This window comes from Acomys minous (genome assembly GCF_964271855.1).
Source record: "Acomys minous genome assembly, chromosome: 16".
Taxonomy (NCBI): domain Eukaryota; kingdom Metazoa; phylum Chordata; class Mammalia; order Rodentia; family Muridae; genus Acomys; species Acomys minous.
In genome coordinates this window covers 28,426,640-28,451,007 of record NC_140498.1, presented here as the reverse complement: position 1 = coordinate 28,451,007, position 24,368 = coordinate 28,426,640, and the positions used below count along the sequence as shown (strand labels likewise).

The following is a 24,368-nucleotide window of genomic DNA, read 5'->3' as shown; positions in this document are numbered from 1 at the left end:
TTGGCACGTGCCTTTAATCTCAGCACTTGGGAAGGCAGAGGCCACCCTGCTCTACAAAGTGAATCCAGGATAGCCGATGCTACACAGGGAAACCCTGTCTCGAAAAACCAAAAATAAAATAAAATAAAATAAAATAAAATAAAATAAATAAATAAAGGCTGTCATGTCCAGCAGTGTGCCAGGGATACTTTAAATAAATTTAGAGAACAGAGTCAACATATCTTTACATGAAAGGTCTTGTAGTGGAGAAGACTGGGTCCTTACCAAAGTCACTAGTGTTTCTGTCTTCCTATTCACTCTATCCGCCAGCCACAAACCCTTAATATTATTTGTTCACTTAACTCTGTGTTGAAGAGAATCACTTGCTGAATGCTGAAAACAGAGTTCACCAGTAAAGAGCAGTAATAGGGTATTTATAGAAATGAAATTAGAAAAGGAAAATAACTCTTGAGAAAAACAGAAGACAGTCCAACCAGACAAGTGAAGTGGCGTCATGGGTAAGAATGCAGCATTTTTATTGTAAAAGTCCATAGGTTCAGCAATTCTCTTGTGAAAAGGTTTGCAAATACATATACAGGGAGCAGCTGATGTTAAGAATTTGATGATGTATAATATATATCCATATTGCCAATGTCATACACATGTTAGGAAGCTAAGCTTTATTTTTTTTTCAGTGTCCCCAATGCAGAACACATTTCAAGTTGACAATAATACCATGTTTCTCACAACTGAAATTTGCCAACAACTCTCCCAAAGAGTCAACATTGACTATTTTGACAATTTAAAACATGAAAATAATCATCTATTTACATCTGTTTGAGGTTAGATGCTAAAGCACTGGTATATCAAAGGGTTTTTTTTTAAACCAGCAGCTGAATTTTTTCAAGATTCATCCAGAGGAATTATAATGACTTCATGTTTTTTTCTATTAACAAAGACACTCTTTTTAATTGTCTTTTTATTATTTATAAAGTTATACTATGAATTAACTTTAATTTAAATCAATACTTTCCTTAAAGAAGAACTTACCATAGGGCGTTGTTTTAGAAAAATAAGAATTCAGGATGATCACGTTAAGGTACAACTCATCATGTCCAAAGGCAGGCAATTACTCCATGTAATTACCATGGGGCAAAGTGAGCCCACAGTCAGAGGTTCAGGGTCCTCTACGCGAGTCACTCAATTTTGTATCCGTTTTTAGTTTACCCTTCAATACATTGCTTCCAAGCATACTGTCTACCAGTCAGGTATGAAGTTTGCTCATACTATCATAGGTTCACAAGCAGAATTTTTGAACAGATTAAATTAATTCTTTAAAAAAACACTATATAATCAAGAAACCATATGCTCAAATCATCAACTGGATACGTAGGTGTAAGAAATAGATATTATTTTAAAATAAAATACACTTTGTCTAAGACAAATTTTTGAGGATGAACGTATGAGCTAGAGTTCTTTAGATTCTCTGGTTATTTCTACAGATAAGTATCACTTGTTAACAGCAATGTGAAAAGTTGAATCCCTTGTTATATGTCAGAAAAAGATACTCTCCATTCTACAAGAGGGTGTGTTGCTTTCAGCCATGTTTACTGAGCACTGACTATATGCCAGGCACAATGTGAAATGTTGAGAACCCAAAGAAGAGATGACAGGGACTCTGCCCACAAGGCATTCACAATCACCAGAAGCAGATATTGAGATAGAGAGCAAGTTCTGTTAAGAACTCACATCTTCAAAGAAAGATAAAACATCAGCAAGCACATACATTTACTTTATATGCTAGTGATGAAGTTGGGCATATTTAGAACTGTCAAATGTCAATCAGCCGAAATTTTACTCAAAGTGTTTTAATGTCAAACAAGACAAACATAATTTTAAAACCTGATTTTCATGCATGAGGGAGAAGGCCGTGAACCCCCCTCCAATTTCAAGCCCAAATCCTTGTATTTATATTAATACATTATTTCATAGCCCAAAGGAAAAAAAATAAAAGACAATACTATATGATGATAACATCAGTTCATTTATTTTGGCTCTAGAGAGATGCATGCATTAGACTTGAAGCATTCTACATTATTGAAATATTTACAGCATTATACATGTGATATTCAGGAAATTTTCTTCCTACCTGGGAGTAAAGGTATAATAGGGTTCTAATCTAGGCTTTTCTATTGTGATTCTTCACAAATAAGGGAGGTATTCTAATTTGATCCAGTTTACCACAACTTGACCCCAAGTGAACATAGCACACAGCTGTATACCTTTTGTACTAAACTATGTGTGAATCAAAGACTGATACCATCAGTTTAAACACTTGTGGCTTTCATTGTTTCTGTTTCTGTTGCTCAAAGGTATCTTACTCGGTTGTAACAAATCTTGCTCTAACTTTACTTTGCCTTGTAGGTTTGAAAGACAGTGCACACTGAAACTCAAATTACAGTAACCAATGGAGAGTTGGGCACGGATAGTGTGACATCATACGCATTACTAGGTTGAGACAGAGAAACAAATTCAATGACCACATAGGGGATTATTTCACTGGATTTAGAAAGGACATTTCTCTCTCCATGAGGTTCAGTGAATAAGGACCCCTCTCAAAACAACCCATACCCTTCTCACAGATAAAGGTAGGAGACCCAGTAAACCAGGTTGAACAAGCAGAAGGCAGTGGGGAAAAAGATCCGAGCGTAGGAGTCCATTTTGGCAATTCGAATATGTATCCTCCCATGTCTCCAGGCTCCCGTTCGGCAATCTTCAAAACAGCAGAAGAAACTGGCACAGTCCTTGCCATCCAGACACTCATAGCCATATTCTTCATCCCTCTCTTGGAGGTGTGTGGCATTGTTCATTTGGATGGTTGCTGATCTGGGACGGATATCAATGGTAGGGGCCTGAGACGGGGTAGGGAACGAGAGAGATCACAGTTAGTGATGCCGGAGCTGTATTACCGTGTCTCCGCAATGTCACCAATGAGATGATGAATCTGAAAATGAGTACTTAGGAAATTGCTTATGACATCGTGATCTACGATGGTAAAATTGCGCTCAGAAAGATAGCACGGTTGCAGGTTTCAGATTTTTTTTTTTTTGAGCTTAAGCAGTGCAGCTGGAAATAATATTAACAAGCTAATAGCTACAGCAAGAGTATTGAACGCCAAAAGAACTCAAAGTATAAATATTTAAATCAAGCTACATGGAATCTCATTCTGTTAATTATCAGATGTGAAGCTGGTTACATGAAGCTAATTGATGGTATTGCAAGTGAGTAATATTGAGAAATAAAAAATGCATTGGTTTTCAAATCAAATTGCATGTCATGCTAACCTATAGGCAAATAGGAACCCATCGTACTGGACAAATATACTAAACAATTTTAGCAGCAAATGCTAATATGCATGGAGGAATAAAGAAGTTCATTGATTTTGATGCAGCAGAGATTTAATTTATGTATTAAGAAAATGCAGTTTGCCTAACATTCAATAACTTAAAAACGTAGAACTGCCATCAGTGTTTACATACATTCAATGAGACTGATAATTCAAAAAGAAAGTCTTTACTTGTCAAGTTTTTCTTAGCAAGATAATTAACAACATAGGAACATAATATTCAATGCTTGACAAATAATAAAATTAAAGCAAAACTCAAGGCTTCTTTGTAGATTTAGTGGTATATAAATATAAACTGAACTTTCTAAGTCAGCTATTAAAGAGAATAAAAATCTCATTTTAATATTTCACAGAGCCAACAGGCCTAGTGATCACCCTGGTAGAAAAGTGAGGGAGGCAAGTTTAATTTAAAGGTTTGTGAAAAAAAATTTTTCATTATTATTACATTCTCAGTTATGCAGAGATTAAATTCATAAAGCAAATTTTGAATCTCATTTTAATTTGTATTTACGTAGTTATATTTTAGCTTGAAAGTCTCTATATATATACATATATATTATAAAATGTATATGTAAAGTACATATGTAATTTATAGATAAATAAATGTATCTTATTTAGTTTGAGCAGGCATGGCCTGTTTGGGCTTTGGGTTTATAGAAGCCTTGATACCTGTGATAACTATTGGCCTTGTGGTTTTTGAACTGGATATAGAATTAAACCTGGGCAAATGGTGTCTAGTTGCTGAATCAACTCTAGAGGTCTATAGGATGTTCCCCACTTTGAGTGGGCCATCATCTAGTATTTAAATGTAGACTCCTAAAGAGTAAGCACCATGGAAAGCATCGATAGTTAATTCAGCAGTGGCATGCAGTGAAAGTTCCATTCCAAAAACATTATACCTTGAAGGAAAACATCCGAAGAAGCTTTGGATTTGTAGACAGAAAAGAGAATTGCATTTTTTTTTAATAAAAAGAAGGAAAGAAAAAAAAGAGAGAAAGAGAAACAAAATAAGACAAATTAAAATACATTTTGAAAACACAGTAAGTAAAATGAACTGAAAGCATAGACACAGAAGGTGGGCTTTGAGCGTGTCATAATTTGCATATCTAAAATTAGAAATTGAGATTTTGTGATTGATAACCCAATTTTTTACAAAGTACCCCACAAGTACGGGACTGTGAAGGCCACTGTTCTCAGTGGCAAGGATGCTTCCTAGTGAAGGAATAATTGCCTGTAGGAAAATAGTATCAATTGTGTCATTTTCATTAAAGACGACCCCATGGTGAATCCTAAAAATGAGGAGTGAAGGGTACATCACACGAGAGAGTAAAGCTTCAGCTTCTTAGGCCTTCACCACCTAGACTAGCTTTGATAAATAAACAAATTGGCTAAAAAAGGAGAGAATGCATAAGATTCACCAGGAATTACATTTCCTTGCTTTCTCTGGTCTCTTTTCCTGTGTGCCTTCAATTTTTATTCTGCTACTGTTATGAGCCTAGGTTAAGGAATCAATCTATTTCCGTCCCTGTAGCAGTTTCCACACTCACTTGACACTACTGATAAGGAGAGCCAAGGGGCTTTTGCTAAAGGACTTCAGACTTCACCTAGGAGACCGGCCTCCCACCCTCCTCACAGATGAGTATCAGCACAGCCCTCCTATTTGAGGGAGAATGGATGAGAAAATGAAGGAGAGGAATGACGTAGAGAAACAAAATTTAAAGCAAGAAAAATGAAGAATAGGAAAAAGTGGAAAGGTAGAGACTGAAGAGCAGACAAGGATAGGAAGAACCACAGAGTACAATAAATATTTGTGACGTTAAGTCAAGCATTTCCGGTTTTCATTAGCCAATAAGAATGATGATGCTATTTTAATTACCTTCCACCAAGCTTTACTTTAAAAAAAAAATGTGCTGTTTGTAAAAATTTCTTCAATATTTCTGAGGTATACAAGGATATGACTCAGGTCCGGCTAGAGTTTCCTATAGTTACCGAACAGTTCATGGTCAGATAAGTAGGCACTGGGATGTTGTTTATGCTTTATCTCAGAGCAGATAATGGGTGATAGGGAGCAATCCAGGGAGGTAAGGCCATTACCTTTGTCACCCTCTCAAAAAGAAATGGACTTTCAGTTTCACAGGGACTCCTGTGCCCCAAACACTAGGCCCAAGTGGGTTAGTGGGACCTACAAGCTATCAACACTCACAATAAAAGATAATGGCTTTACTTATTGATACTTACGCCTCATCCTTTCTTTCTATGGTTTGGTACAATCAGAAGTCATCTTACCTGGTTCTAAATCACGCAGCCACCAGAAAAATTTCAGGTTGTCAAATGAATAAGCAGTATCAACTTCCATTCCCATCCACCAAGGTTAAGAACCCTCAAGTGACATTTTCTAATGTTTTTATATTATGTTGGTTTATCGATCTTCATCATAAAAGTAACTTTTATAGCAGCCTTATTTGACATTTATTTTTAATATATAAATCTTATTTTATATGAAAATGCAGAGACAAGAGAGCACACACAATATTAACCCATTTGTTTTTAAAACAAAAATGAAACATGTAGCTATTCAATGAGTAAAAGTCTTCTAGTAGTAAAATGCATATGCCTGCATAAACAGACAGACAGACAGACACACACACACACTCCTACACATGTGCATGCATGGGTGGGCATGTGCATATACATATATGCACTAGGTTATTTACAAATTGGTATGACCTGGTAAACTAATACAAGAAACTAAAGTTTGTAATGCCTTTGGTGTGAACTTTAATTTTTTAAAAAATAGTGATGTAAAAATATTATAGTAAGGAACCACCAACCAAAGTGCATATGTGGACTGTTCCTAGGCCCCCTGTACACATGTAGCAGATGTGCAGCTTGGTCTTCATGTGGATCAACAACTGGAGAGGAGGCCCTCTCTGACTCTGATGTCCCCTAACTGGGCTGCCTTGTCTGTCCTAAGTGTGAGGATCTGCCTACTTCTGCAGTGACTTAATATGCCAGGGCAGGTTGGTACCCATGGGAACCTCTCCCTTCTCTGAGGAGAAGGAAAGGGAGCAAGGGGGTGGGGGAGAGCATGGAAGGAGAGGAGTGGGGCTGCAGTCAGGATGTAAAATGAGTAAACAAATTAATTAAAAAAGAAAAAATACTATAGTGAGTTGGTCAGAAAGAAAAGTCTATCACATATACAAAAACTCAAACATGTACCGTATTGCTGAACATCACTTTAGCCCCGCCCCCCATATTGGAGACAATGAGTAATTACATTTGCATAAAAGGTCAGACAGAGTATCTGAGAACTCTGGCCTAACTAATGATCATTACTTAACCTTTATGTTCTGGTCAAAATCTCACTTATTCTCTTTTTCATCGTGGAGATCAAAGTGCTGAGCCTTATTGTGGAGGTAAGCTAACCACACCAAACTCAAACTGAACCCAATGACCTTTCCTCATAAATGTTTCAGTTGCCCAGATGGGAAATGATACATACAGGATTTTTCTTCTTTTTGTCTTTATCCTTGCTTGGTTTCCGGTTGCTGACAAAATAATGCAGGGTGCCATACTCCACCAAAGCAGAAAATACAAAGATGAAGCAAACAGATACAAAGAGATCCATTGCTGTGACATAGGAGACCTTGGGCAGAGATTTTCGGGCTATAGTGCTGAGGGTAGTCATGGTGAGGACGGTCGTGATTCCTGTGGAGAAACGCAGTTAAACACATCACATGCTCGCACCAGTAAAGTGAGCATCTGAGAAGCCTTACTGGCATTGTTGCCTGTGTTCAACAGCCTCTGCAAGAGAGGAGTAACTAAAACACTGGAATTAATTCACTCCATCCAAAATACTGTCTATCCTTTTCGTATCGATTATTTTGATTGGCACAGAGAACATACTGGGAAATGTAATAAATGTGGCTCTGGGTGCTTTGGATCCTCATAAGACGGAACAGTATGGATCAAGCAAGGAAAGAATATGCTGACATCACTTTCTATATATGCCATGGAAGAGGCAGGCATGGAGAAAACCTCCTTAGACAAAATTCTCATGGGAGGATCTTAGAGGCATTCATGCTGAAAGACAAAGTGCAATCAGCTTTTTGGATGCTAATAAATTAAAGGCAGGGTTCGAGGAAAGACCATGTCTATGGAAATTTAGAATGTCTGCCATTTGTTGAGAGGAAAGGTGGTCAAGGGGTTGTTGGTGAAATAAAAATTGTATTAATCATGCTGTATACATGTAATATAGGGCATCGATTTTCTTCAAGAAGGAGAGATGGTGACTACGCCAGTGACACCATCTCATTCTATGAAGGTTTGTATATTAAAAATAAAATTATCTACAGTGTGATTCAGCCAGCCCTAGTGCATACCATTAATCCAAGAGCTTTCTATACACAGGATTTAGTAAAGGTAACCCTAGGTGGTCAAGAGGTGGAGGAAGAAACCATCTGACAGAGGGACTTTGAATTGAGGGGTATTTAAGACAGTGTGTAGAAGTAGAAGGAGCTCTTGGGATTTTAGCTTTTAGTTCTGTATCTCATGAGCTCTTCAGCTCCTTGGCCTTTGGCTTTTGGGGGTTTGGGGGCTTTGAGCTAGAAAGATTTTGGCCTTGGCTTTCGTTTTCAGGCCTTGGGCTTTTAAAGCCATTTCTTCCTGGGCTGTCAACTGAGCTAATGAGCATTTTGGGTCTTTTCCATCTGGAAGAGAGACGAGTAGGAAGGTCAGCTGGATACTTTTTTCTCTGCCTCTCTGAGCTAGCATGTTTTCACAACCCTTACCAAATAAAAACTATCTCAGAGGTTACCAAAACCATCCTGAGCACGTGAGGAATGATACTCTGTCCAGGTTCCTATAGGGTAAAGATAAAATAAAGATGTGGAGGCCTGAAATTAACTGCTTTACACTGGACTACATTTTTAGTTTTCATATGTATTTGTAAATACAGGAAAATATGTAGAATGAAACCCCAGGAAGGTAGGAGCTATTGAATCATCCTGACTTGTGAAATGATATGGTTCTGCGAGTCTCCAAAACTGGTTATTAGAAAGGGATTTTTCTGAGGATTCCTATTGTTTTTTATGGCATTAGCTTTAGGATTGAGAGTAGGAAAAAGGTTTTAAGACTTTGTGAGAATTAGATAATGTATTAATACATGTATAATGTGTTGTATTGAGGATCTTGAATGTTGGTCAAGGGCACATGTGATAAGAGTTTTCAACTTGACACTTTCGGGACATGGTGGAACATTTAATGGCATGACAGGAAGTTAGGAAATTGGAGGTGGACACTTGGAGAGATATTAAGACACCAGCCCCATCCCCTCTCCGTTTCTCATTTATCTGCATGACATAAGCAGACATCCTCCTTTATAAACTTCCATGGCTCAGATCAAGAAACGCAAAGGACCATGTTCTAAGTCCTTTGAGACCTTATCCAAAAATAAATCTCTCTTCCATTCACATTGATTTATTTTATATACCTGTTATACTAATGGAAAACTTACTAACACAGAGGACTGACATCTAATAAAGTCTCAAGTATGGTTAGATATTTGTGTTTTCTATTCCAGAGGTGATCTACTTCCTATACCCAAAGAAACTAATTAGGTTGGGAACACATTAATTCAAATTGAACTTCTTGATTGTACCTAATTACGTCTTATATTTTTGTAGAGAACTTAAAAGCTGAATTGAAAACTGGGCTTTCATTTTCACAATCAGGCTGGAATCTATACTTGAATTTTGAAAATGTGAAAATGTGACTATTTTTGGTAGATAGCACAGATGAGTTCATTTTAGAAGATCTTGCATGTGACTTAAATCAAAACAAATTCTGACACATAACTTAAGTACTGATCTAGCAAAAGGGAAAGATGTTATTTAGGACATAAGGAAGTTCATCGCAGCTAGGCAATGTGTAGCTTGAGGAATTGTTTCACCACATTTCCAGTGCACTTCCTGGAATCACAGAGAAGAGAAAATTATGACATTAGAAAGTAGGGAAATCGTGGTCTTACCTGACTCACCGAACACCAATGTGATAACAGTGTGATTTTTGAAGCCCAGTTTTACTAAATGTAAAGTTTCTTTTACCTTGGCAAGAGAAACGAGATGCACAGCTTTTCCTAATTACTCCTGTTTAGTCATGAAGTGAGCTTCTCCAGGATACTGTCTCATGTCAGAATACTTGAGTGAAAAATACCAACTGTGCTTTCATTGTTCTAGGCACCTACTTTTGCTAACAGCATGATTAACTTTCACCAGCTACCAGCTTGCACTGAACCACAGTCAAGTGCTGCAAGATCCAGAAAGATGTCCTGAGAAGGGAGCCAATCTCTTTGAGTGTATTTGGGGGCTCAGACATCTTCCAAGTTAGCTCTATCTGTTCTGTAACAAGAAGTACAAAATCTGCAAGTTCAAGGTAATCTATTGTGGAACTTCACAAATAATACAGTTATGTCGACTCTCTTGGGATTAAAATTAAAACACAAAAGCCTAAGACATAGACTAGGCTTGAGGTAAATTAAATAAGCACCTCATAGGGTAGGAATAAGTTACCTGTACTTCTTAAACAGTTTTAGTGATAAAATTATATAGTTACATTTATGAAGCACTGATCTAGAGAATTGAGATGAAGCTAAAAATCCATGAATGCTCAGCTTGGCTTCTTTCCTTCAGTGACAAGTGGAAGCAGCAAGTCCTCTCAGCCAGGACAAACTCATGAGCAGTTTCCCAAGTGATAGGACTACTACAAACTGTCTGTGGATATTACTTAACTTTCAGCATCTCTGCATGCTTATCTCAGCTCTAAAATATGAGAGTCATTACAACTTCTACATGTGATGTCTGCAAAAACATTGAAACTGCATTGGACACATTGAGCATCCCTGATATATAAGTGACCTAAGGAGAACCTGCTTCCTGTCTTATCAAAGGCCTGCCCTCAACTCAGCTAGAGCTCTTCTTTTCAAATGATTTGTTGTGGGAGAACACCTGTTACTGAGAGGGTGAATTGAAATGGTCACGTAGTCATAAAAGATATATCAGTCAAAAGAATCCAGCCTTCAAATGGAAAGACTGATTGAAATGTTTTCTTTAAAATAATATAAAGAAGAGGCTATGTTGGAGGATATCAGTACTTTTGATACTCCTAAATCATAAACATGAAAAAATAACTGAATAATTACTGAGGAAGTAGCACATTGGAAGTGTTATGCCATACATGAGCAACATATCTACTATTTCTTCTGAGAGATGGTGACGTGCTAACAAGTAACACTCTTGTAGTGTTAGGATTAACAAACTTGGAGTTTGTTTCAATATGTGGCATTAGACAGTGTATTTGAATTGTTGAACAGGGTTTGTAACACAAAGTACTGCATATATCAGAAAAATCAAAATAACTTCATTTTGAAGCAGATGGGAACTAAATTGGGTTTGGAAGAGGACAGATATGCAAATGTTGTCTTTTTCACAGTAATCACTTCTGCCCTCAGTTTAATAACTTGGTACAGATCATTTTGTCAGAAATGATAAGAGTCACTACCATTTTTGAGGCTTTTCTCTGCTCAATGTGCTGTGCATAAAATATGTTACTTTAGCCCAATAAAGACCTTCAAGCTAGCAATCAGGAATATATGTCTTTTACCTGTGAGGAAACCATAGATTAGAGCAGGTGAAGTTTAGTGTACATCTCTATTGTATATATAGTTGGAAATTAAGATTACTGGACTTTATAACCCGTGTTCTACTATTACTTCCCTCATCAGAGAGCTAGCAAAGTGTGTGTTACTAGTTCACACATAGCTAATGAAGGGGGCTGAGGTTTTCCATAGAACTATTAACATTCAGGCTGTGGATGAAGACTACAACGGCCCTGTGAATCAATAACTTTGCTTTGGGCCATAGAAGTCTTCTTCTATGAATAAGCAAAAGATGAAAATCTAAGACAAGAAACACCATATCTAAAATATTGACTAATTGCAAATAATTATAAAGTAATTCTACTCCCCAGATTTGTCAATAAGTGTTTTTCACTTATTAATCATTTAGATGGCTCTCCTGAAAAGTGTCAATTTAGCTAAATATCATTACACTAATGATTTATGCTGGAATTAACCAGGAGTGGGATGTTAGGAAAAGGGTAACAGTTGATGCTAGAAAACAAAAGTGCCTAATTCACCAAAACTACTACTTTCACCTTGGCAGCTTTCAAACTTCCTCTGCATCATCACTAAGCAGATAATTGAAAATAGATAAATGTGGTCCATCTCTCATGAATAGGTTTGGAGAGGCTGAAGAGCAGAGGAAAAAGAAAACCAATATTCTCTTGAAATTAGTTTTAGTTTGTTTTTATTTTCAGGTAAATTTGTTATTTAATTGTTCTAAAGAAAACCAATGTTACTTAAAGAATGTAGAACCATAGAACTAGTAAACTTTAAATACAGGAAATACCAGGGAGGACATCCTATTGGGACTCTAGATGGGAGAAGCATGGGAGAATGGCAAAGTATAAGGATCCAGAGGGTCCTAGAAGCCTACAAGTAGAACATTATGATAGGCAGATTTGGGCCCAGGGGTCCCGCTCAAACTAAGGCACCAGCCAAGGACAATACAGGCCGTAAAACTTTAAACCCCTACCCAGATCTAGCCAATGGCCAGAACATTCTCCACAGTAGAGTGGAGAGTGGGATATGACTTTCTCACATACTCTGGTGCCTCACTTTGACCATGTCCCCTGGATGGGGAGGCCTGGTGACACTCAGAGGAAGGACAGCAGGTTACCAAGAAGAGACTTAATACCCTATGAGCATATACAGGGGGAGGTAATCCCTCTCAGGAACGGTCATAGGGGAGGGGAATAAGGGGAAAATGGGAGGGAGGGAAGAATGAGAGGATACAAGGGATGGGATAACCATTGAGATGTATCAAGAATGAATTAATAAAAAAAAAGGAAAAAACAAACAAACAAAAAACAACATTAACAACAACAACAACAAAAAAAACCTAAATAGCAATAGTGACTTTCTTTGACATAATAAACCATGGATTTCTATTCTGCCAATGATATCAGAGCAACCCCTCAGAAGCAGAAATGAAGACTACTTTTCTAGGATACTTATCTTGGGAGATCACAGCACCCAGAAATGCATCATCTCACCTAAAGATGTTCTGGCAGGAACAGCATCCTTATTGATCCAGAAGGACACCCAGGATAGGACCACGATGAGTGTGCAGGGGATGTAGGTCTGGATGGTAAAATACCCCATTCTTCGGCTCAGATCAAAGTACACAGACATGACCACGTAGTCGCCTGGAACAGAAATACAGAGCTATGGGAAAGCTCAGGCAACACTGTGAAATGTGGACAGTATGCACATATCCAACTCTTTCACAGACTTACTTTCAGATTTTTCCTGAGGGCTTGCTTCAAACCACTTGGGGGGAAAAAAAAAGCAATAACAAAAGTATAAAGTCCAATCCAGCCTGAACTGAAAACAACCCTTCTAGCAGAAATGGTACTTTCAGAAAGAAAGAAGCACTTTTTGAGGCTTAAAGTATTTCTTCTTTTCCAGATGATTCTGGATCTTGCCTTTCTTTATGGAGCAACAACGTACAGGTTCTTCTTTTGTGTGTGTGTGTGTGTGTGTGTGTGTGTGTGTGTATCCTTTATGCACTCAACTTTTCTTGCTGGTCATGTATTGCACATTCTGGAGGAATTTTCCCTTATTACTTCTATAAATAGAGAGAGCACTGGAGAGTATCTTGGTGATTGACAGTTATATCTGACTCAAAATTTATAGTCCTTTTCAAATGACGTTTCCTCGTGATTTCCCTGAATCACATGGTGGTTTCATAGCAATTGCTTTCATGCATGGTTGTGCTTTTATTTGAGGGGTGGTTATTGCCAGAGTTGCTACAGCTTGCTCTTGCCTGCATGAGTCCCTGAATGGTGCCTGTTTCCTCCACTACCACACAGTCAAGTACTTAGCATGGGTTTTGAGAGAAAATGGGAAGTCTCATGTATTTGATGGATACATTCATAAAGTTAAAAGTATTGTTTTAAAGTTCACGGTACATTATGAAACATTTTGGTTTTAAACGTGAGTATGGATATAGTACGACATTTAGACTAAGAAAGGGTAATATTGGGAATTGAGAAAGAATAGAATTCCGGCAAAGGTCAGGTGAAGCATGAAAGAATGTATACAGCTATTGTATCTTTTTTCTCATTTCTACTGTTATAATACTATTTTTCTTCTTTTGTGGTAAATCTGTGTATACACATGTGATCGATAATGAAATTTTAAAAGCTGAAATAAAGCCCCCTTGCTTCTGAATGGCCATTTTAATGAAACAGAAGCTCACTGATGAGTATAAATTCTGAGACAGCGCAAGTGTGTGTTTGAGTGGCTGCCTTACTCTCAGCATGTGGTATTTGTATTTGTGACTTCCTTGCAATAATCTGATCTTATCTTTTAAAAAGATTTTATTATTTGTAATATGTTACAGAACTTGTCTATAAGCACAGCATGAGGTCAGATTATTACCTAATTTAAAGTTTGCATAGCAGCCTGGACTACATAGAGAGTTCCCAGCCAACCTGTACTATATAGTGAAACTTTATCTCAAAAAGACAAGCAAATAAAATAAAAAACCAAACTAAACCAAACAAGAAAAACAACACCCCTCCCAAGAATTTGTATTAAAATTTTCAAGGAATGTATTAAAAAGCTCTAAAGAATTAAAGAAGAATTATATAGATTTCATGATACCAAAAACTTAAGACAATCTAAGCCAACGGACATGGAAAGTGATTATTAGTAAACTGCTTGTAAATTGCCTTGTCCCAGTTTGTACAAAACTGCCTACAAAACAAACTAGTGCAGATTTTGGAATTACAAGATGTAGCATGGAGCATCTATCAACTAATATACATTTGTATCTTCAAAAGTAGAGAAGTTCAAACACCACCATTTTAATAACTTTTTTTTTATCATATAAGCAAATGAGAGCCTACACTTTTACAGTAATGTTCTGGCTTTTCAAATGTGAGCCTGAATTTTGCCCAGCTTTAATAAAGTTTCTTATCTTGATTTGACTCTCCGTTTCCCTTTAGGGCAGACTCTAAGCTCTCATAGTTTGCTAATCTACTGGCCTCTATTAGACAGTGATGGCTTCTCAACACCTTCATTCCTTGTCTGCAAGCCCTACAGCTTTTCCACCCATGGATTATGGATTCAAACTCCAGACAGACTTAGCCATTTAAAAGCAAAGCGGTCTCACAGAGGCAGCACGATTACTGTCTTATCACCAAGGCCACATCACATTTTATATGCTTAAAAACTCTTATGCTGAGGAGCCAGGAAAATCTAATCCTCTTAAAGTGCTGCATCAGTGATTTCTCCAAGCCCCAAAAGTTTAAATGCTAAGCAAGTCAAAGATGGTGACTTCCGATGCTTCAAATCTACTTGTTCTATTGGTAAGTCCCATCACATGACACATAAAATCATAAATTCTGCTTCATTAGTCTCATCCATGTTTATACTTAGCATGGAGAGATACATACAATAATTAAGGGCATGAAACATATACTTTGAATTAACAAACACAAGTGCTAATCCTTGTTCTTATCTCTTAGGAAGCTTCTTACAACTGGTTAGAGGTGACAAATTCTCAAGGTCAGTGAAATGGTGCGATAGTTACAGTTAGAGTAAGGGGAAATGGGAGGGTGGGAAGAATGGGAGGATACGAGGGATGGGATAACAATTGAGATGTAATATGAATAAATTAATAAAATATATTTTAAAAAAAGAGTTGTGTGAAAGTGTTGGAGTTCCGTGGTTAGTAAGTGTTAGTTCTCTTCTTTCATACATGAAACTGTTTACTCTGAAAATCATAATGGTTTCATGGAGATTAGTTGTCTCTGCAGAAGCTCTGATGTAATGAGAAGTTACCTTGAAGTTGCCAGTATTGAGAGCTTGCTTCATGCAAGCACTGGGTTGAATGGTAGGTATGCCTTTTATGAAAATGTCCTAAATACTTTGTCATAATGATGAAAACATAAAAAAAAAAAAAACAAAGATCTTCAGATAAATCTTCACCATCTTTACCTCTCATGATTTTTATTCTGCTTACATATAGTAGAACCAAGCAGAGTTTAGTAGGTTAATGGTGGATGCAAATAACGTGTTACTCTACCATCTTTTCACATGTGCCTTCCCTACCAACAAACATTTTTCATCACAGCTCTGCAAAGAGCACTCACTTAATTACACCAAATTTTGTAAGACTGAGACCTCTAGAGAGATCTCTAGTCTATTCCCTGAGTCCCCACTAAGAGACAGAGTCCATTGTCGATGCAAATGCATAGGAATAGGAATTTATTGAGCCATCGCGATGGGGTCTGTTCAGCTCTTTCAAGCTGCAGACCCTGAGAAACAGAGGCACAGGCCTTTTATAGGTTTTAGACAAAGAAATGAGTTTTACAGTATGTGATTGGTTGGCATTTGGGCAGAAAAGCTGCAAGCAGGGAGTTACAAGTCTTGGCATTTGGTGGTTGGATAATGGGTGGAGGGGCAATCTATGGGAAAGATTGCTTAAAGCAGTCACAGGGGGTGTTTAGGAACTTTTTTGGTTGGGGAGGGGTAGTGGAAATTTAAACACACTGGTTGTCCTTGAGTCTGAGCACAGACTGAGACCTTGAGTCAAGTTGGACTCTTCAAGGTTTTTCCTGTCCCTGCCACACACATACAGTGATCTGATATCTGTCAGTCCTTGGTTCAAGCTGGACCCCCTAGAAATGTACATACTTTGGCCTTAATGGCGGTCTTTAAGGGAGGACGGAGTAGGCTGACTTTTACATTTTCCCAGACTTTGGCTTTAATGAGGGTCCTTAAGGGGGGCTGGTTCCTTCATTCCCCCCTTTTTCTTCTTGTAACTGCTTTACTCTTGAAGCAGGTCTAGAGATTGTTTATATGATCTGAGAGTCTTTTATAGTTTTATATTTTTGTCTTAGTACCATATTTTGCACCATAGAATGTAGGGACCAAAAGTCAGTAGACATTAGGGTAGTCAGTCACGGAGAACAATTGAACGAACATAACATAAAGTCTATCATATAAGGGGTACAAGCATGACTTGGAGAAACAGAACTAAAGGCTCATTTGTCTCTTATATCAGAGAGTTGCCCTTGACTTAGCATTTCAGCCTATAAAGTGGGAAACTGGGCGGAGTCACTTTTTTCTGTAGCTTCTTCCTGCTGACATTAGGGGTGCTACTTTAAATGGGTAAGGTAGAAAGAAAGCCCATCTTTGGGCACACCAGGGAGAGATGTGATAAGATAAAGACCTGCCTCCTTTATCACCTCCTTCAACCTTGAGATCTAGAAGTCACTGCATAGCAGGAGAGCTGATTGGCGAACTTTCATTACACAAAATTGTTTTCTGAAATTAAATCTGTCCTTCACTCTAATACACAAACTCCCTATTTAGTACATAAATAAACCCATAAGCAAATATAAATGCAAAACAGAAAATCTTCGTAGCACACAGACAAATAGGTAGACTACCTTTGTAACATAATGTAGAAAAGACAGCAGAAGCATCATGAAATACAGAGGAAATAAAAATATAAACAATTGTACTTCAGAAAACTTAGAACTTCTAATTATAATGAATTCTATAATTTTTGTGAAAGACAAAATTTTATCCTTGAATAGGCTATTTCCCAAATAAATAAGATTTCAAGACTAATATCTTTAATATATACAAAATCCCCAATAGTAATTGAGGAAAGAAACTTTTCTTAGATCTATTTTCTCAAATAATTTGATTTTAAGCTAGTCATTTCTCCTTGATAATTCCTTTTGTGTTCTCCAAACTCAAGCTAAATGAAGTTTAGAAATGTGATTTCTCTAACTTTGTGCTCTTTTGCCTCATCTTTCTCCTAGATAACTAAAATAATTCCCTCTTACTTTTTTAACACATTTCAACCTTCTGATCATGCACAAATTCTCTCTCTCTCTCTCTCTCTCTCTCTCTCTCTCTCTCTCTCTCTCTCTCTCTCTCTCTTCTCCCTTTCTCCATCCCTCCCTCCATACTATCTAGACCTCTGCTCTCTAGAAGAGTGGCCATAATAATTATAACTTGAGAATGAGTTATATGAAAAGTAGAGCCTCAGTTACCTAAAACACATTTCAAAAGCTCGGTCTTTCTAGTGTCTGGCAATTACAGACTGTTAGGCACTGGGAAGCTTATAGAAAAGTTTCTTAACTCTCAACTTCTAGTGCCTATTGACCCAGTTCAACATAGCTTCTCCCCCCTCCCCCACTTTATAACCAGCTATCTAGATCTACTTTGCCATTTACCAACGGGATGCCTTTCTAACCATTGTTTGTATTTGTCATATATTGTCTTTAACTTCCAGAAGGTCTCTTTGCACTCTGACCATATCATACACAAACCTTGGAATTGATCAATAGTCACCCATTGATATCAGTACACAGCACAAACCTTTACTTAGTGTTCAAAGGCTTCACATTGTCTTTTTATGACTCCAGGCTCACTTGAATAGTGTTACTTCTCTAATTGGAGTTTCTGCAGTTCCTTAAATATCTCACCTCATTCTGGTTCTTTTCATGTTAAAGTCTTGTCTCAAGAATACACAAATAGCCAAAACACTAAGAATGTAACATTTATGTAATTCCCAATTTTTTTCATGGTTCTTCTTACTGTAGGTAGTTCATTGTATATATGTGTAATAATATAAATGTATTTGTAAAAAAATTAAAAATATTTAATAAAGAAAATAAAAAAGAATATCTTGACACATCTCTAATATCTTTTTCATATACAAATAGATCCTTTCATTATCAAATGACAATTAATTCATCCTGTCAACTGTAAAAGTCCTTAATTGTTCTAAAGCCCTCAGAAATGTATCAGTAAGATTGTAAAAATGATAATCTGATTAATATTAATTCTATATTACCATACAGATCAAAAAATTATTTATGAACTCAGAGGGATATGTAGTTGCTCCTATTTTGTCATGAATTTATTCTTCTGTAAACTCAACATATGTTTTGTGGAAAAATCAACAATTACTTGTTAATGAATAAATGATATAGTTATGAAATCTTTACAGCCCCATGGAGCTTTAAAAATACCAAATTCTAGTTTACAAAGCAATTGACTAAGAACACACATTTTTATATAGGTTGCTAGATTTAATCACCTATGCTATAGATACAAGGTCACATTGTATCTATAGCACAACTGAGCTGAAATAAAGTTATCTGCTTGCCAAGATAAAATGAGAGCAGGGATATCAACTTGACCAATTATTGTATGCAAAGACTGAATTAGTAATTGAGACTGTTGGCTGGATCTATTTAATGAAGAAGATAACAATCAGACTTGGTTACTGAAACTACCAGTCTTCCACGTTAAGTCTGACAGGTGTGTTTTAGTTAGATAGTTAATTAGTTTTGTTTGTTTGTGTGTGTGCCCATGGATGAACACACACACAACTGATATCCTGATTTTAGCTCCTACTTAGTTTCTAATGTTGAAGCAAAGGAACAAAACGCAACTGCAGAAGATGATAAAATGGAAAATTGTAAGTATTACTGATGTAAGTTTTCAGGGTTAAGTGTGGCTTTTGAAGACTCCACCTGCTTCCCTGCTGAGGACAGGAACATGGAACAATAGTGGAATCTGTCCTGCTTAAATTTTGGCTTTCAAAAAGAGATGAGTCCATGGCTCTTGTGAGTGATTTGCTGGTGTTTGACTCTCAGACTAGAGGAATGAGGAAAACAAGAGAGACTAGTGAAAAAAGGCAAGTGTGTATTTGGTTCAGCTAACAGAAAGACCCCGGAGATTTGGGAACAAAATTTGCCACAGCCTTGGACTCACCTGGATAAAAGGCTCTTCCTGGTACAATAAGGTAGAGCAATCCTACTATCCAGGTATGACAGTTGTGTTGGCCAGAGAAAGGGACAGTCCTAAGCTGTTAACAATAAACCATTAAGCATCCAAGAGACTAAGCCCTGAGTCCACAGAAACTGAAAAGCTGGCACTGACATCAGTGATGACCTCTACAAGGGACCCATCAGGTCAGCTGGGGTGAAAAATTTAGTCATGTCATTAACTGGTATGTGACTTCATGCAGATTATTTAATTCTCTGAAACTTAACATCCTTATCTATAAAATAGGAATAATAATTGGGTTCCTGAGAAAACGAAAAGGGCTCATTCATATATGGTTCTTGGTATATTTTCAAGCAAATAGTCAAAGGTTCATTAATGAAAGTTATTACAAAGTAAGATGACATTTATAACATTATTAAACACCATTCTGAGTCATAATTTGAAGGCAGAGAAGAAAGATTGCTAGACATGCAGCAGAAAAGTGACATTGGAGAGGACCCCAGCAGATGTCTCCCTCATCCTGGAAGATTAAACTTGTTAAGACCGGTCCACGAAGAAGACGCATCATCCAGAACAGAACTTAGCACCAACTGTCTTGTTTCTTTTGCCCTAATGCTCACCACAGAAATAAAAATATCTCTTTCTTTTCCACCCATGCTTAGTAACATAGAGACACAGAGAAGAGAAAGAGGAAAAAGCTGAGTAACCGTTGACTGCCATTCTTTATGACGCTGATTTGTGACACCTGAGCTCCCGGCTGCCCACAGGAGTTGCCTTAATTTACTGTTGAGCCTTCCACAGTGCACATTTTACCATACAAAGGCAGTCTCAAGCAGTGACTGCTGAGTTTTCCCCTTAGAAAAAGAGTTTTAGATGAAAGAAACACAATGTTCACAAACTCTTCAGAGTGCAGAACATTTCCGCGGGGCCATGCCAGGAGAGACCTGCTAATATCCGTTTTCTGCATTTCTTTACACAAAACTTCCCTCATTAAAGCAATAGCTTCTTTCTCACTTTCTAAAATCCCACCACAGATGCCTCGCCCATTGTAGACCTTTGTAGCACCATTCATTATTTTGAGTCTGTCATCCAATTTCAGAACAACGGCAGCCAAAGAGTCCATCCAGGGATCTATTTAAATAAAATAACTCTGGCTCCTATGTCTGAAGCTGTAACTTCAAATGAATATGTTTGTCACTGTTATCTATCAGAAGGGGAGACAATTTCCCAGCTAATTAAGTCTAACTCCCACAAACATCTGACTAGATATTAAAACATGTTCTACATAAGTGCAGAGTAGTCCCCAGTAGCAAATACAGTCCCAGAATCCAAGTACAAGCAGCAACTGTAGCAAGAGATAAGAAGGATGAAGGATAACAAGATACATAGACTTGGCTAAATCATCTACATTCCCACGGCAAAATAGCGAAACACAGACAGACTGCTCTTCAGAATATCGTGTAGATCACATTTGCTGATGGAAGGGAAGCATTCTGTAATCTGTCAAACCAATGTCCAAAATAGGGTGTATCTTCCTGAGGGTAACTGTTCAGGGAGACAACTTCTGTGACATCAATAAGTGGCAAGATTGGAAGTACTGTTAAAGCGGTGCATGGAATTCTCAGGAATAATAGAATGCCAAGCTATCTGATTGCTCTTGCGTTACAGCGATACAAATGTATCCATGAATACCATTAAATGCATTCCTGCCTTAATATAACTGAGGGATTTGAGTGGGTAAAATTATGTTCACTTGTTTAGCTCAGGTTTTGAATGGCAGACTAATCACAGATCTCACACACACACAAAACATCTCTTTTATACAGCTACTCACTGTTTTGTGTAGCGTGTGGCACAAATGAATCCCCTGATATACCTCTAACAGAAGCCCTATTCAAGAGAAATGTGAAATTGTGACTTCTTAGTCTGCTGTTAACTCTAACAGCTAAAGGCAGTTATTTCAAATAGTTAAAAAAAAAAAAAACAACTATAGTTGACTTCTTAAAGAAGACTGAATGTTAATAGGGAAAAGGAGGTATTGGCGAAGATCTGAGAAAGCATGCCGTCATTAACTCCTTACCAACTTCACAGTTATACAAGCACTTGCAGAGGAAGGACTCTGTGCACTGTTAAATAAAACACTGTGATGAATTTGTCAGTCGTTAAGCCAGAAGCACAATAAAGGGGTGAACATATTGTATGGAGTCATGCTGGCATAGGAGTAACCGATTCCAGTAAATGTAGAAAACAAGGGAGAAGTGTCCCACCCCACAGGCCTGTCATGGATGGCATCTACAGCCACAGGCAGCCACTTGATCCATCCTCTCTTAGGATGAAAGCTCTTTCTTCAAGGATGTTCTTTATTGCCCATCACTTTGTAAAGACAAAAAAGTTGACATTAAGAACTAGGTTTGTGTACCCACTCAGTCAGGGACTGTTTTGTGATTTCAGGAGATTATTTTAAGTAATTTGACTGGGCCTTGAGTAGTTCTACTTTTTTCATTTGTTATCTGATCTGTCAAGAGCTATTTAGATATTCCCATACTACATTGAACCAGTTGATTCGGCATTTGCCCTCCATTAGGGAGGCCATCTGTGTGAAGCCACACACTCACAAAAGGGATTTCTCTAATGGTCTGGATCTGTTTCTGCCAGGGATAGCAGACAGCTAACCTAAGCAGGCACCTTTTAGCCCACGAGTCTACCTCTCTTTTTTCAGTCAGCGAAGACGAAAGATGAGGCTTAGCGGAGAATTATTAAGCAGCCAGTCTTTAATTTAGCTTATTCTCTAAAGCAATGGAATTACCAAGAATATGATGCTTTAACTCAGTCATAGAAGAGAAATGTTCTTAATGATCCTATCCCTGAGCCCAGAAACTATTTCCTGAAGAAATAAGCGTGTTAATAGAAATGCTTTATTTTTTTCTTGTTGTTTTTTTCTTCCTCTTTCAATGAGGTTCTTATGACTTTGCATTGAAATTGGACTGAGTAGTGTAACCCAGGCACTGATGTTTTCTTAAGGAAAAGGTTCTGCTGAGGTTGAAGAACCTGATGTTAGCAAAATACCAAGTTATCTGAAATGGCTTTCAAATAGCTGCGGGGGGGGGGGGGCGAGCATATGCGTTCAAATCTAGGCAACCACAGGCGGTGACTCCAAAAGGTCAACTGACAAACTGGACCCCAAGACGTCAAATTATTCCTCAGGATGTTCTGCAAAGGTATAGGCTTAAAAACTTGGCCTTACTTGGACTTTAGTGTTCAGCATTCAATTTCAGATTCTCCTCAACTCAGTGAAATTCTTTTACTGAAGAAGTTCTTTGGCTTATGACTGGGATATTTTTAAGAATAGCTGTTCAAGAAAGAGTCTTCCCCAAGGATAAGCACACCAATTTGTTATCTAAGTCCAAGTCTTTTGCCCTGAAAATATGCATGCAGTAAACAGTATATAGGCTAAGCAGGATATATTTAGGAAAGTAACGCACGTAGACACACACACACACACACACACACACACACACACACACACACACACACGTGCATGCATGTGTAAGAACAGTTATTAAAAAGGGGTGCCATAGATATGAAAGAGAGAAAAAAAGGGGTATATGGGAGGAGTTGGAGAGAAGAAAGGGAGGGGAATAATTTTGTAATTATATTAAAATAAATATGAAAAAATAACTTCACACACAGTGCTGTGTAAATTATGCCATATTTTTGGTAGTTAGTTCCGTAAAGCTTAAGTTTTCTCCCCCAAGAAGACCCTTTTATGAGGATAATAAAGGAATATCAGAAGTACTCGATTCCAACTTGCCAGGTGACCCCTGGGTAAATATCTTTTCCTCTCCAGATCTCTTTATCTATTCTCTACAAAATATTGTAGATGTAGCCAGATGATAGATTTAGTGAAAGTACTACATTAATATTGATTATATTCTCAGTAGTTTTATATCATTTTGATATTTCAAATTCTGCACATTTGAAAAACATGTCAAGTTACTAATAAAAGTTCTAACAATATTTATTTCTAATGCAGAAATAAATAAACCAGTTGTCAGAGAAGAATAAAAACCAACTTTTTAATTTTTTTTAGTTTGATATTGAATAGTTCTCATATGGAAAATAGATATAATAGCTGTCCATCACACACAAACCAGTGGTGAAGATGACAGAATTAGAGTCCCAGAATGGTGCCTAGGTAGAGCAGAGAGAATATTGTTATTACAGGTCTCACCTTCCTAGTGTTTGCATACAACCCTACAGGTCTTTGACCTTGAAAACTGAGTTGTGATTGGATCTTATTTGGATTTATACTTAGGATGAATCTCTGCATTTTTACTTATTTTGATACAGGATGTGTTATAAAGTCAAAATCATGGTCGCATTCATTTGTGATTCAAGCTAACACCTGACTAAGACCTGGTTAAGGTTTCTGCTGCCTCGTATTTGACCACTTCACCATGGTGGGGAGGCCTGGTGGCCCTCAGAGAAAGAAAAGGCAGGCTACAAAGATGAGACTTGATAGGCTGTGACCATATGGAGGGGGAGGAGGTCCCCTTCTGTCACAGACCTAGGGGAGGGGAATAGAGTGAAAGAGGGGGGAAGGGAAGAATGGGAGGAGACAAGCCAGAGGAAAGCAATTGAGATGTAATCTGAATAAATTAATAATAATATAAAAAGACTTCCTTTCTCATACTGTAATGCATGCTTGCAGAGATAAGATTCTATTCCGATGTAAAATTATGAGGCCAGAGCCCTGCCCTGGTTTAAGGAAGTGAGGGAAGGGAGTCTTTGTAATACAGGCACAACTCTGCAGGCAAGATTGAAACTTCCACTCCTTCACTCCATTGGATGCTGTCATGTCCTTAGGCCCACCCAAATGTAATTGTAGCATTTGACTTTAAGGGATTTTTTTTTTTGCACTTAGGTAAAATAATATGAGGCTGAGAAAATATGTAGCCTCGTACAGTTTCAGATTACATTTGATTTTCAAAACTCAAAAGTTGTTTGTGTTTTCAATTCTCACGTCTAATATTAAATTAT

General features: G+C 37.5%; 1 protein-coding gene across 2 annotated transcripts in view; it reads right to left on the bottom strand.

Moving 5' to 3' along the window:
• Positions 1 to 638: 638 nt before the first annotated feature.
• Positions 639 to 24,368, bottom strand: part of GABRG2 (gamma-aminobutyric acid type A receptor subunit gamma2) — an 89,251-nt gene continuing 65,521 nt past the window's right edge. The window contains exons 7-10 of one of the 2 annotated variants that reach the window (XM_084761920.1): positions 12,557 to 12,709; positions 6,888 to 7,093; positions 4,285 to 4,308; positions 639 to 2,891 (exon numbers count right to left, since the gene is read on the bottom strand). In XM_084761920.1, the coding sequence (XP_084618046.1) occupies positions 2,616 to 2,891; positions 4,285 to 4,308; positions 6,888 to 7,093; positions 12,557 to 12,709 (659 nt within the window). In that variant the 3' untranslated portion in view covers positions 639 to 2,615. The remainder of the gene's footprint in view (positions 2,892 to 4,284; positions 4,309 to 6,887; positions 7,094 to 12,556; positions 12,710 to 24,368) is intronic. The other variant, XM_084761921.1, reaches the window with a different exon arrangement.